Source organism: Chelonus insularis, unplaced genomic scaffold, assembly GCF_013357705.1.
Source record: "Chelonus insularis isolate UGA/USDA-ARS -01 unplaced genomic scaffold, ASM1335770v1 contig_42_pilon, whole genome shotgun sequence".
NCBI classification, from domain to species: domain Eukaryota; kingdom Metazoa; phylum Arthropoda; class Insecta; order Hymenoptera; family Braconidae; genus Chelonus; species Chelonus insularis.
In genome coordinates this window covers 502,128-516,916 of record NW_023276578.1, presented here as the reverse complement: position 1 = coordinate 516,916, position 14,789 = coordinate 502,128, and the positions used below count along the sequence as shown (strand labels likewise).

The window sequence follows — 14,789 nt, the reverse complement described above, 5'->3', positions numbered from 1 at the left end:
GATTTAATATTGCTAATATTCTTCTGTTTATTTACATTTTCTATCTTGTTTGAATATCAATGAGGTCAAGTACAATTCGCAGACCATGTGAAGGTCAACATTATTATCAGAATTCAAGGTCGTAATAAAATACATAGAGATAATTTGCTATTGGACTTGACCTAATCATTTAAATAAAACTTCTGTAGTAGAATGAATTAATTTTTTGCATTAATTAATGATTGTTGAATTTGTGTAAAGCTTGTATTAAGATAACTTAATAATGAACAAATTAATTGATCAAACCGTTGTAAATCTTTAAAATATATGATATGTACGCAAGTGGTGGATTTAAGATTTTTAAAGGACAAAAAATCATGTAAAAAGTTACTTATTTCGTGAATTCAATCGTAATTAATGCATTTTCATTTCAGTCTCATTGAGTAGTTTATTAAATTTATTCCATTTCAATTATTGTATCTCAATTATTCTGTTTTATTTTTTTATTCAAAAGGATGATAATTAACTTCAAATTACTATTAACAATATTTATTATTTATAATATTAATATTTCTTATAGTTCAGAAGTAAATAAATTATTTACAGTAATTTTCAAAAATTAATTTTAATTGTGATTTTTTATCGTTATGTAATTTCTAGATTCATCATTTTATGACCAAAGATGAACTACGTAAAATATTTCAAACAACTCTTAATGAAGGTAATTGTATCACCGATTAATTAATGATAATTAAAATAATTAATCCAACTGATAAAAATGGTATCTTGATAGAAATCTCTTGTTTTAGTTCCTCAATATGAAGTCGCGTCAATTTCGCATACGTTACATAAAAGAAGTGTAGATGAAAGTCAAATTGTTAGAATTCACACGCGGAACGAAAGTGTTCGTTTATATTTAAACCCTACGGAAGGATTTTTGATAGGAGAGAATACTCCAGTTTGGACAGTTATGCCAGATAGATCTGCCTCTGAAGGTCTAAAATACCAACAAATAGAAAACGTAAGTCCAGAACTAAAGTTGAGAATTTTTTATTCAAATTTATATAAGTGATTGAAAATATTTTTGAACCTAAATTCTAAAGGCATTTGACAATATTGGAAAAGCATATCAAGATGTTGATAGTGATTCAGCGTTGGTGATACAAAAATCACCAAATGGTGATGTAAAACTATATGGAAGATTTCGTTCAGATTTTGTAATAAAACCAATACCAACTCGAATATTAACTGCCTATCCTAGATCAAGCAAACTTGTTAATGAGACTGGAGATGACTTTGAGCAGAACTATAGTCACATAATATATAAACGACCCGAGTACGATGATGATCAAATAAAGAATGGAATAAGTACGTATTAGATTAATTATATTAGAGGATTATAATCAAGATAATTGCAGTTAAAAGTTTTTTATAAAGTTTAAAAATGTTATTCTGAATAAATTCTTATTTTAGAACTTGTTGAACGCTATCACAAAAATCGTTTTGGTTACGGACGAATGAAACGAAGCCTTCCAGATATTATTTATCCAGAATTATTGGTGATTTTGGATTATAGTTTATACAAGTAAAAGAATTTTTTGACTTTTTTGAATAAATAAGTCTAGTTTATTAATATGCAAATTACTTTGTTCAATGGATTTTAGTGTTCTTGGTAAAGATTATGAAGCAGCAGTTCGATATCTAGTGTCATTTTGGAATGCAGTTGATTTGCGATACAGGACGATGACTGAACCACAAATTCGATTGAATCTTGCAGGATTTATTATTTCTATAGTATATATTAATCTAAGCGTTTTTTAAAAAATTTAATTAATTAATCAGTTATTAATCGTTTTAGAAATAATATAATAAACTATTCAAATTATTATAGAGAGAAGGAGGAACTCCTTATCTAGAAGAGCATCGTCGAGGAGTAAATGAGCTAGATGCTGATGGAGCTCTACAAAATATGAGCCAATATTTTTTTAGAGAGTCCAGATTTCCATTTGAAGTTTATGATATGGCTGTCGCATTAACTAAGTAAAATATTTTTAACAATTTTTTTTCCTTTCACATGGTATTGGTAATACATTAAACATAAATCTACTCAACAGCTTGGATATGTGCAACATTGAGTACGGCTATTGTGATACATCAACCTTAGGTGAATTTCTTGAATGAAATTATAAATTGCTCTTTTGTTAATACAGATATGATACTTGATTATTGTTGAATTAATTTCTTGTGATAAAAATGTATAAATTATTTATTTAGGCTATGCATATGAAGCAGGAGCATGTAACAGAAGCTCAATTGATTTAAATACTGAAGCAGTTGGGATAATTGAAGACAATGGTGGATACAGTGCTGTTCTTCCTGCTACTCATGAAGTAGCACACTTGTAATAACTATTATTTTGTTCTGTGAATTAAAACAATTGTTGATATAATTATTTCACATTAATTATAATAGTCAGTAATACATATATTTCATTACAGACTAGGAGTTCCACATGATGGAACTGAAGACACTTTTACTTGCTCAGGCTATGAAGGATTCATTATGACTGGAACAGTGACATTTGGTAGAAACAGCTTTTTCTGGTCTGATTGCAGTAAAAAAGCATTCTTGGATTTTTTTAAGTAAATTTTAATTTTTTTAACATCAGTTGTTATTTATAAAGAAATTTTTTTACTGCGAAATTTTTTACAGTTCAGAAGATGCTGCTTGTTTATTTAATAAACCTAAAGAAAGTCCACCATTGCCTCGACTTTTACCCGGACAAATAGCAACGCTTGATGAACAATGCAGCAAAGTTTTTGGCACGAGAGCTTGTTATGTAAAAATATTGATTATAAAAACATGAACAAGACATTGTTTGTGATATATTTTATTTAAAAAAAATTCATGATTCATAGCTTATTTGTTTTCCTTATCTCTAGCATGACTATAGGGTGTGTATCAGACTAGACTGCTACATTCCTCGAGGAAATGGAACTTGCAATGGCATATCAGCAGCAGCTGAAGGATCGGATTGCGGAAATGGCATGGTACTATATACGCACTTTCCTATAGTGAAAGTTTTGAATTTTATTACAACTTTTTCTTTAAAGTTTTTCATGTCTTCGATCTATTAAGTTTTTTTTTCTATCATTTTTTAGCATTGCATTCGTGGAAATTGTATCCTGAAAAATGCTACAATGATACCTGAAACTAAGCCTCCAAAAAGACCGATAAACCCAATTAATCCTTTCAGAAATAAATTTAGATTTCAACATTCATCATGGGAATGACTTGCACGCAAAACCACTGTAGAAATAAGATGAGAAAAGTTGTACATTTTTGTACAGGTGTAATAGACTGTTTTACTTTCTATTTATTTAATTATTACCTACATGTATTTATTTATTTACTTATTTATTTATGTATAAATGAACATTTTAACGATGTAAATAAACAATTTCTCCAATGAATTTATCAAATGACCACGTTATCGATATCCAAGCCTATTAAAGATACATAATAAATTTATTTCCTGACTTTTTATCACTCAATGCAGATCCATTAATTAGATTTATGGACTCAAATTCATCAATAAATAATTTATCTCAGACTATCGTATTTAATTTATTAACCTGAAGAAAAAAATTTACAATACTGACTCGTCGAAAAGGTTTTATTGCAAAATGAAACGCCGTGACAGCCTTTTGTTACTTGCTCTACTACTTTCTTCCATAAGGATTAGTTACCAAGTAAGTTAATTCACTATTATTAATGTTTAGTGATTGCTTATGTGAGCAGTATAAATTACTTTATGTCTTTATTTTATTTTATGGACAGCTTCTTGAATTAATAACCGATAATGAAATTCAATCTATTTTCCAAACAAATAGAAATTCAGGTAAATTTTAGTGTAAAATATTTTTGATTCTTGAAATTCAACATTTTTGGGACAGTTAATTTATTTTTCTATTATCATGAATGAGTATTAAAAAAAGTTTCTTAATTATCAGTGCCAGAATATGAAGTTGTGCCAGTGTTACATTCCATGACAATTAAAAATCCCAGAAATCCAGAAGTACATTTCAAAGCATTTGGTCACGACATTTCACTTTATCTTTGGCCCACAGAAGGAATGTTATTTGGAGAACATACGCCTATTTATACAGTAGAAAGTAATCGATCGGCATTCAAAGGTCTCCATTATACAAAATACAATCAATATGGTGTAAGTTTACGTGTCCAAAATTTTTTATAACTATTTTTTCCTGCTCCAATTAACATATTAACTAATCTTTCCTGATATATCTAGCTCTACTATGCCTTCAGAGATGAGGAAAACAACGCAGCTATTATTGTTCGTCAAGACAAGCAAAAACGATATAAATTTGTAAGTTATTTAAATTTTTTTAGCTGTTGAATAAATATGTAAAACAATTAATAGTCACATTATTTAAGGATGGCACCTTTAATAAAAAATATGTTATACGATCATTACCAGAACGAATAGTGGAAAAAATAATTAAAAGAAATAAGTCATACTTCAAATCGAATCTATTTCCAAAAGCAGTATTAAATAATCCATTATACACATTAACTAATCACCATGTCATCTTTAAAATGAGTGAAAAGCATAATAAACTTAAAAATCCAAAAGATATAATTTTTTCTGGTATGTATAAGTTTTAAACTTAAACATTTATAAATAGAAATAAATTATCAATTTTAAAGAGTAATTTTTAATAACATATTTGTTTTAATCATTAGCAACAGATGAGTTGTTGAGCAATCAAGATATCTCAATGATAATGAATAAATTACATGAAGCGAAGGGCAATCAGAATACTGTCTACCCTGAAATTCTTGTTATTGTCGATTACGATACATTCAAGTAAGTTAATTAATTATTTCTATTAGAAATAACTATGTATTTTAAAATATGTTAATTAATGTTGTTATTTATAAACTAATCTATTAGATCATTCGGATCAGATATATCAGAGACTTTAGTATATTTATCAGCCTTTTGGAATGGAGTGGACTTAAGATATAGAATATTAAATAACCCTAAAATACATCTTAATCTGGCAATAATAATAATTGCATTGGTAAGTTATTTTTTAATGTTAATATTAAATTGACAACTAATTGTCTTGTTAAATTTGCGTAAATCCTTCTCAAATTCCCCTACGATACAATTTTTACTTCAATTCCTATTGCATCATAAAGAGACTTTTTTGTTCCTGGATATCCTTCTAGAATAGAATCAAGGGCTTCTGTGCAAAGTCTTTTCCTTTTAGAGTATTCTCGAGAATACAAATCGAGCGACTTTTGTACTTGCTTCTTCTTTTCACTCAAATCCTGAGATCCATTTGACTGCATGAGACTATCTAACCGTTTCTCGAGCTGCTGAATTCTCGTCTTTCTTTCCTGATGGTCTTTTTGAGCTTCTTCTAAAGACGGTGCAGATTGAAGAGCGACTAAAGTTGCTTGTTTAGCTTTTACTTCTTTTTCAATAGTCGCAAGCTTTGACTCCAATTCAGTTGCATGAGTTTGCAGTTCACGATCGATCCGAATTAATTCTCGAGCATCTTTTTTTGTATCTGGTAAAATACAGTAAATTTTTTGTTTTCCATAAAGCTAAAAAGATAGTTAATTAATCAATAATACTAAAAATAACGCCTTATATAACTTAGCATAAGAATAATCGATTAAAAAGTAAAATATAAATTAATCTGACCTTCTGAAAAACTTTCTCCTGCTTCACTAATTTATCCAATGCCTGCTGGATAGTCTTCTTATCCGTTTCTTTTGGAAGATTTGCAACAATATCATTAACATTATATGGTCGATGACGAGTCTTCAAAAATTGATATACAACATCAGTTGCCATAATATTATGAAGTCTAAAAAAAAATAAACAAATGTAGACTACAAAATTATCAAACCAAATAATAAAAAATTTTTTAGGACAATGAAGCTACACCTTACTTGAATAAATATAAAGTCAGTGATATTGCTATTAGCAGTGATGCTATGAGTGATGTAGGAAAATATTTTTATGAAGAAACAAGATTTAGTAAGAGCTCTTATGATATTGCTGTTGTTATGACAAGGTGAGAAAGAATAATTTTTAAAATTAATCAAGTCAATAAAAATTGAGTAATTTACGTTTTTATTATTATTGTAAAGTAATTATTATTTATTTTTTGTGACTTGTATGTATTTTAAAACCTGATTATGGTTTTAAAAATATTGTGTTGTTATATTTATATTAGAATGTAAGTGAATTAATGTTAAAAAGAAAAAAGTAACACTTACTTTTTACTCAGATTAAAAATATGTGAATGGCCAGTAATGAGAAATAACGAGTCCGAGTGTGCTGCTTTAAGAGGTATGACGCATACAGGTACTATAAGGATGATTAGTAACATTTTTACAAAAGTTACATACATTTTAAAATAATAGGCATAAGTAAATTTGGATCAGCGTGCGCTTGGAATGAAGAGGGTAAAAAATTGGAAGCAATAGCACTTGTTCATGACGAAGGGTTTAATGGAATTCCTACTGCTGCTCATGAACTAGGACATATGTAAGTTTTACCTTAAAACATATTTATCTATTTCAAATAATGATAAGAAATATTTTTCTCAACATAAATATTATAGATTAGGAGTTCCTCATGATGGTTCACCATCTGCAAGTTATATTGGAGGTCCAGGAGCAACTAAGTGCAGATGGGAGGATGGATACTTGATGAGTAGTAATAGGTTTACCGAGAATGCTTTTAAATGGTCATCATGTAGCATAGAATGCTTCAAATATTTTTTAGGGTTAGTAGTTTTCATGTTCGATAAAAGCCGATAAATATTGTTATTGATTGCTAATTTTTTTATAGAAAACCTGCAAGCAAGTGCCTTTATAATAGACCAAAACTAAATATAGAACTGCCAAAAATTTTACCAGGAACATTAATGTCTTTGGATGAGCAATGTTATAATGCAGGAGCTTTAGATGCTTGTTATGTAATTATCAATTGTAAAAAAAAATTGTTTAAAGTAATTAATTAATTTTACTTCGATAAAATCATTCAATAATGAATAAATTATTACAGCACGATGAAAGAGCATGTACGCTGCTCTATTGCACAGATAGAAACAACACAAATGAATGCTATGCTACATCGCCAGCAGCAGAAGGATCAACATGTGGAAATGAAAAGGTAGTAAAAATATAGATTTATCTTTAAACAATAATTAAAAATGTTTTCTCTAAAGGTGGATAAATAGAAGAGAATGATAAATATTTGTTATGTTCACAGATATGTATTCAAGGAGAATGTGTAAAAAAACGACATTGGAAAACAGTGAACCCGGCCAATTTTTAATAGTGGTTATTAGTACAATTTCTCAGGTAATAAGATAAATTTGTTATTAATTCCGTTTAAAAATGACTTTATAATCAACTCGATAATAATTTTGTTGAATTTGTTAATATACATTACATGTCAGTGATTATTTATTTACGAGAAAAAGTTTTTATGTATGTTTGTATACATGCAATGGCAACGACTCACCGGTAACCTTGAGACGTAGTTTCAGGAATTAGGTATTGTTTCACATATAACTTTAGATTTACTGTTATTATTACATTAATGATTAATTATAATTATTATTACCACTTATATATATTAATAATCATTCAACACTACATAAATACACAGTAATGAGTATTTTTTTGAAGACTCATACAAATAGATCCGTTAACTTTTTGGCGCGCAAATACTGAACCAGAAAAATCTAGATTTCATGGCGTTTGCGCAAAAAATAGATGAGAATTAGTACAGGAATTTGAAGCCCTCTGAAATAGATAATTTACCATAAGCATTACCATCATTAGATAACCATATTATTGATTGTGCTACGTTTCTAACCTCAATTTTGTGGTATGACAGCGTGTCACATAAACAAACAGCAAATTAATTTCAATTATTCTTAAATATTTTTTCTGAGGTCAGAGTGATAATTAATAAAAAAGGTAATTTCATTTATCATAGATTATCCATATGTCATAAATTTATTATAAAACATGCAATAATATTTTTTTTTATTAACAGTTTTTTGATTGTTTTAACACTATAAAAATTGATCTTCTCTCATATTTGTCTATAAATTAATTACTCTAGTTGTTTGAGTTATTTTCATATTAAAATCATAAAAATGAATCTAAAATTTATGTTATAATAAAAAAGTATTTTATAAATTAATTACAATGGTAATTTATTATATCCATGCTTATAGCATCAACATACATATGATTAATTACTAATAAAAAATATCATATATTAGATTGCGTGTTATAATTTAATTGATCAAATTATTTATATTTGCAGATGATCACAGACGTCCAACTTGCTATTTTCTCCAACATTCTTGGAGTAACACTCTTCTTTTTGGTTTTCTTATTCCACTACATAAATGCAATATATTCAAAATAATTGAATAATGACTACTTTGTTACTTCAAATAATCAATTCAGTATCAAGCAATTAAAAACAGCAATTCTTACGTTTACAGCAAAATTATGTCTCTATTTGTTTCGTAAATTACCTGTAATAATGAATGTCTCATGAACTTTGAATGTCAACAATAAACCATTATTTACTTTTTTCTATCTTGATTTATTCTTTGATCTTTGTATACTAATTATTATGACTATTGAATAAAAAATAATAAATCAATTTAAAGATTATTTACATTCTTAAAAAACTTTAAAGTTTATTTGCAAAATAGTTTGACCAGGTTTAGAAATAAATACTAAATGTAATCTTCGAAAATCCTTATACATAAAAAGTTTTGAATTGTATACATGAACACGTGTAACAGAAATGTTCTAGTTGGTCATATCGCGTTCGACACTTGACGATTACGTTGATTCGTAGCATTCCAACTTCAAGCATTGTTATTTTTTAGATGTTTTCCCGCGTGAAATGAATACATTGATTCAGCTGTTAATATTTTTTATAATAAATACAAATAAATGAACTTACGAGTAAAAAATGAACTTAATATTCATTCTTGCTTTTAACTGTGAGGTCATTAGTACAGTGTTAAACTCCTCCACGTAATCAAAAATTTTTCACTTTATAGAAAAATTTCAGATAAAAAGTACCTGGGTGAATATTAGTGAGCCTACATATTTACAATGTCTTGTAGAATTCTTAACAAATAAATCATAAATGAAATTTTGTTGTGAAATTGCAAGTGTAGTTTCGAATGAAAATATCAAAATGCCAAGTTTAACATACAGTTAACTAGTGGTGAAAACATGTTATTAAAATAATAAAAAATACCAACATGTATTTTGTTATTTTGTTTTTAATAGTATTTGAATATGTAGTCCAAGGAATTTCAATCGATGAAGCTTTTCAAGAAGCTGGATGCCTTGTTCGATGTAAAGAAGTAAGGACCCATACAAGTTCATTTATTGCTTTATTAAAATCACTTGTTTAAATTTATAAATAATCTTAGAAACCTTTATTTGAATTATATTACTAGAAAAATTTTAAAAATCATTTATTTTAGTCCATTTTAGTATGTGACTTTCCTCAAATTGTTTTTTCGTCTTATCCACCTGTAATTATGTGTACGACACAGTATTTAATTATTATCAAGCACATGATTAGTTGACACAGTTGGCGGTTGTTAAATATATTCGTCGAAGGTAAAATTGTAACAACGATAAGTATAGCACCTTCGAGAGACTTTATGTATCTAAAAGTTAAATTTTATAAGTTTAAAGCATCGCATAGAATTTGTGTAGATTATCAAATTGATCGGTTAAAGAGCAATGAACCACATTTTAAAATATTGCATGAATAAAGTCAATCTGTTTGTGGCTAATCAAATGATAATTAATTATTTCTTTCGTATTTTTACTCAATTTTTAAAATACTTTATTCAGATTTTCAATAAAAACAACGCATTTTAATTCTAAATTATGTGTCTAGATTAATATCTAATGCATAATGTAACATCAATGTCAGGACATGCTATCTTTTATTTGTATTGAACAATGAATACAATACATACGATTCCTTTATCAGAATTACATTAGAGGTGTTGTCAATATTATACAAATGAAATATTGTATTGCGTAGGAATGGGTTAGATTTTCTTTTTTCATAGTAAATTATATCTATCAATCTGTGTTTATAGCCTGAAATCAGAAAACAATTTTTTTTTCAATTAAAAAAAAATGATGTTAGATGATAAAAATATACCTAGGGATTCCTCTATTTGTAATTATGTGTTTTAGATTTCGTGTCTAAATAATTGCCGTAATATCACACTTGTTCAAGGTAAATAAAACAATTTTAAGCTATCTGGACATTAAAGAAAATACTTTTTACATGATCAAATTATCTGACGTTTAAAGAAAAATTCTTCCAATATATAGAAAGGATCCCAGTAAGAGCCAATTTCAATGCTTCTCTACATTGCAGAGATGTAGATTTTCTAAGTATTTTACATAGCCCTGGTACTTTTGTAATCGAGCAGAATACAAGTGATGACAACATCTGGAGTAATCCTGTTGTGGTAAATAAATGATTGATTTATTTAAAATTATTCTTCAAAATATAGAACATTAACGTGTAACCAAAATTCAGTATGATGGGAGAATATCAATGTTTTTTGATCTACAACCCGGTACAAGATATCGATATCGTTCTCACAAAATTACAAAAGAAGGAATTTCGCTGCCGGAAATATCTGATTGGTTTCAGACAACTGCAAGTAATATATTAATATATTAATTATTCAGATCAATTTCATCTGCGATGATCCTCAATGTATTGACTTTACTTCAGATAACGTTCAACCAGAACCGATCAGCTATATTTTTGTCCAAAAAATTATACCTGATGGTAAAAATGATACTCACTTGAAAGCTGAAATTATTTTAGATCCAGCTAAAGGTATTCTATCATCATTTTGCAAGTAAATACTAGAAAATCAATTCTTCAAGATTATTTCTTGTTTCTATTTGAAATTGTTATAGATCGATCTTGCTTTTATGATATTCTTTCCTGGACCCAAGATGAAGGATTATCCATCAATCATTTCAATGCAGTGCGTTACAATATTTTTCATCAATAAATAAAATTATTCTTTAATGTTTTCATTTTTAATTGAAAAAATTGGGATTCTTTACAGAGTCATGATTTCAAATTTAATTTGCATGGACTTGATTATTCCAGAAATTATACACTAATAGTTTCTGCTAAAAATCGAGGAAGTCATAATAATAGTAAAAACGTTACACACAGCTTTATAACACCCAGTTGTTCAGATATGTTTAAAAATTTAACTATATGCCGTAAGAACTGAAATTAAATTTTTTATGATTATTAATAATAGTTAAATACAGATTAACTTTTATAATTAAAATTATTTCATAATTCTTAGCCCCTAATTTAGTAGAAAACTTTCAAATTATTGATATAACTGAATTGGGAGATAAATTCAATTTCATTGTTTCATGGAAAAAGCCAGATATCATTCCAGATAATTATACAATTCAAGTAATACCAGTTGATGAAACGGAGAAACCTGATATTACTACAGTTCCTGGTGTAAATATTGTCATACATAATCAATAAATTTCTTTTATTAATTAGAATAATTACTTTGAAATTAATTGTTACAGGAGTCAACAGAAGCACTATGCTCTGTTAATAAAAGTGAAACGCTTTATGTAATTAGTATTTACAGTGAATCAGCTGGTGGAACAAGTTTACCTGTTTCAATTTTTAGAACATTTACTAGAGAAAATACTTACCCATCAACAGGTACTTCATAATCTATATATTGACAATTTTCTATTTTTTATTCAATATTTTTCCTTGTTCGATTTCAAGGTCAAATTTAATAGTTGTAATTTTTTCCATGTTATTATAGTTTCTATTGAAATGATTATCATTCCATCAGTTGCGAGTATGATTATAATTGCAACTATATTTTATTTTTACTGTAAACATAATAAAAAACATAAAAACGATATTCATAATAAAGTACGTAAAAATAAAACTCAACTGAAATACCGTAACAACATAAAAGATTCTATAAATCTCAACCCAGTTTATGAAAAATTGCTTAAATCAACCCTCAACTTGGAAAATAAAATGGAAAATGAATCTTTCATAGCAAAAGATGTTTTTGAAATAAAACCAATGCAATTGATGATAAAAGATGTATTAGGTAGTGGTATATCCGGAGTTGTTCGACTTGGATTACTTCAAGTTGACCAAAATAAATCAATCGAAGTAGCTGTTAAAATGTTAAAAGGTGAAGTAAAACTTTTTTACAGAAAAAAATAAGATGAAATAAATATAACTTCATTTGTAAATAAATTAGATTGCCCAAGTGCTGAAGAAATAAGAAATTTCAAGCAAGAAATTTCAATAATGAAATCTGCTGGTATACATCCTAACATTGTTTCCTTAATTGGATGTTGTACATCTTGCCAAATTCCTATGTTGGTTGTAGAATACTGTAGCAAAGGTGATTTACAAAGTTATCTTAGGAATGTAAGTAATGATAAAATCAAGAAGTTTCTTTATACGCGTTATTTTATAATTAATCATCATTCCCATCAATATAGATATGGAAAGATATTATGAATGACATAAATGAAAATAATCATCTCAAATCTCTTCAAGTAGCTAGAGAAAATCCCACTTATCTAATTTCATCTACTTGTAAGTATTATATCTTACGACACTTGGAATCAACGATTCTTATTTATAAATTAGAAATAATAAAAGCTTCTTTTTAGGGAATAAAGATGCAGTATCTAATCGAATGTACGATATTCAAGAAGGTAAACATATCTTACATACTACAATACATCCATATTTTGAATATAAAACATGTCTTATCTCTTACGTATATCCATCCATTTCGAATTCATTTTATTAGTTTTTTATATCTATTGGATAACCATGACCATGAACATATGTTTTAGAATATTCAAAAAAAACCGAAAAAATAACAGCGAAAGAATTATTAACATTTGCTTGGCAGGTTGCTAATGGCATGGTAAATATCATATTGATGAAAATTTGACTCAAGATAAAGAAACTTTAATAGTCATTTATTAATTTTTAACAATTTTTTAGGAATTTTTGTCGCTTAATCGAATAGTTCACCGTGACTTGGCTGCAAGAAATGTATTAGTTTGTGCAGATTTAACGGTCAAAATTTCAGATTTTGGACTAAGCAGAGATGTTTATAGAGAAAGTGTATATAAGAAAAAAGGGAATGGCAAGCTACCAGTAAAATGGATGGCTATTGAAGCATTAACTCATCAATTGTATACTTCTCAAAGTGATGTGTTCGTATTAAACAATCCAATAATTAGAAAGAAAAAAGAAATTTTACTCATATTTAATTATTAACACTCCTGTATGATTATCATAGATGGTCTTTTGGAATTCTTCTGTGGGAAATAGTAACTCTTGGATGCAACCCTTATCCAGAAATTCCTACAAATATGATTCTTCATTATCTAAAATCTGGAAAACGTATGGTAAAACCATCCAACTGTGGTAGTCAACTGTAAGTTCATTTTTATGAATAATAATTATAATATTTATCATATACATTTTAATTTTAATTTTAGATATGAATTAATGAATGCATGTTGGCGAACTTCACCAAAAAGCAGACCAACATTCACTGAACTTAAACATGCCATTGGTAGGCTTCTAGAGAGTGTAACACAACATGAGTATATAAACCTTCAGAATGAAGCGTTTCAGGTGCCAAATGTGAGAGAAATAGTCGAATAACAACAAATGTATCTTGAAATTAATATCAGTTTAATCCCAATATCGTGATATAGTTTTCAAGTATCAAATAATTTGTACATAATTCTGCAATACTTTCATTATCCTGTGCAAAATTGTTTATTGTTCTATACATACATATGGATCTGTGGTATAATAATTATATATATATATATTTATATATATTATATATACATAATCTGAATTTAATTCTTAAAAAATTCAAATAGTGATAACGTGAAAATAATGATCAAGTTTTTTCGCGTCGTTCATCATTCATTAATGATTGAAGATGACGGTACAAATAGCACAATATGTTTTTAACAATCTTAAAATCAATATTTTTTATAATAAATCCCTTGCATTCTGTTTATTATTCATTTTAAATTTATTATTCTCTTTTTTGTTTTTGGTGTTTTATTAAACATTTTGTCAATGTCTTCAACATGATAAGTCATTTGTGTTGTGTAAGCTATAAAATATCGTAAAGCAGCCATTGCATATATGTTGATTCACAAAAACATAAAAATTATTGTAATATAAAGGCACATCTATTACTTGTAATCATTGTCAATATTTAAAGAAAAAATGTTTTAACATAAAATTAGCTTTTATGATGAAATAAAAATCGATCATTATTTATTTAATCTTCAACAAAAGAAAAAAATGTCGCTCTTTCTTATTTATATTATTCTGTACAAATAACAGATTCTGTTATATACTCTGATATTAACGACGTAAAAATATTGTTTTTCGAACATAATTTGAAATAAATTTTATCAGAGATTATGTTTTTTTTTGGCAGTAGGCCTCAATGCATACATAGCCTAAATATTTTTTCATGACTTTTCTTATAGAGTATTATATTTACATTATTTACTAAATAAAATGTACTTTTTAGTTTTTAATTTAGTCATTTTTAAATAAATGACATGGCTGCATAAGATATATTTTTTTATCA

The 14,789-nt window shown here is 27.3% G+C and overlaps 4 protein-coding genes across 7 annotated transcripts; 3 read left to right on the top strand and 1 right to left on the bottom strand.

Moving 5' to 3' along the window:
- The first annotated feature begins 572 nt into the window (after window positions 1-572).
- LOC118069707 (uncharacterized) lies at window positions 573-8,648 on the top strand. The gene is made up of 27 exons (XM_035087998.1): window positions 573-700; window positions 789-1,000; window positions 1,083-1,347; window positions 1,453-1,564; window positions 1,644-1,773; window positions 1,871-2,019; window positions 2,094-2,143; window positions 2,254-2,380; window positions 2,478-2,621; window positions 2,692-2,818; window positions 2,922-3,029; window positions 3,141-3,196; window positions 3,621-3,652; window positions 3,737-3,880; window positions 3,993-4,207; window positions 4,292-4,369; window positions 4,438-4,651; window positions 4,747-4,870; window positions 4,958-5,087; window positions 5,950-6,095; window positions 6,312-6,373; window positions 6,448-6,571; window positions 6,648-6,812; window positions 6,878-7,004; window positions 7,094-7,201; window positions 7,301-7,392; window positions 8,372-8,648. Exons 1-26 carry the CDS (start codon window positions 652-654, stop codon window positions 7,364-7,366), a joined length of 3,264 nt encoding a protein of 1,087 aa, XP_034943889.1. The 5' UTR covers window positions 573-651; the 3' UTR covers window positions 7,367-7,392; window positions 8,372-8,648.
- LOC118069745 (homologous-pairing protein 2 homolog) lies at window positions 4,699-7,791 on the bottom strand. Of its 4 annotated transcripts, none has more exons than XM_035088050.1 (4): window positions 7,556-7,791; window positions 6,301-6,391; window positions 5,720-5,885; window positions 4,699-5,619 (listed from the first exon to the last, which is right to left on the bottom strand). In XM_035088050.1, the coding sequence occupies exons 3-4, from the start codon at window positions 5,870-5,872 to the stop codon at window positions 5,167-5,169; spliced, it is 606 nt and encodes a 201-aa protein (XP_034943941.1). In that variant the 5' UTR covers window positions 5,873-5,885; window positions 6,301-6,391; window positions 7,556-7,791; the 3' UTR covers window positions 4,699-5,166. The 4 variants fall into 4 exon arrangements, with proteins under 4 accessions (XP_034943941.1, XP_034943943.1, XP_034943942.1 ...); XM_035088052.1 differs by having other exon boundaries at window positions 7,658-7,788; XM_035088051.1 differs by lacking the exon at window positions 6,301-6,391.
- On the top strand, window positions 8,372-8,648 carry LOC118069747 (dolichyl-diphosphooligosaccharide--protein glycosyltransferase subunit 4). Its single transcript, XM_035088056.1, has one exon. It carries the CDS (start codon window positions 8,372-8,374, stop codon window positions 8,474-8,476), a length of 105 nt encoding a protein of 34 aa, XP_034943947.1. The 3' UTR covers window positions 8,477-8,648.
- A 482-nt stretch (window positions 8,649-9,130) lies between these two features.
- LOC118069775 (tyrosine-protein kinase receptor torso-like) lies at window positions 9,131-14,578 on the top strand. The gene is made up of 17 exons (XM_035088094.1): window positions 9,131-9,440; window positions 10,297-10,339; window positions 10,438-10,577; window positions 10,649-10,775; window positions 10,850-10,957; window positions 11,041-11,111; window positions 11,196-11,358; window positions 11,448-11,614; window positions 11,689-11,830; window positions 11,940-12,326; window positions 12,396-12,568; window positions 12,643-12,739; window positions 12,817-12,861; window positions 13,006-13,079; window positions 13,160-13,374; window positions 13,461-13,598; window positions 13,663-14,578. Exons 1-17 carry the CDS (start codon window positions 9,336-9,338, stop codon window positions 13,829-13,831), a joined length of 2,364 nt encoding a protein of 787 aa, XP_034943985.1. The 5' UTR covers window positions 9,131-9,335; the 3' UTR covers window positions 13,832-14,578.
- The last annotated feature ends 211 nt before the right edge of the window (window positions 14,579-14,789 follow it).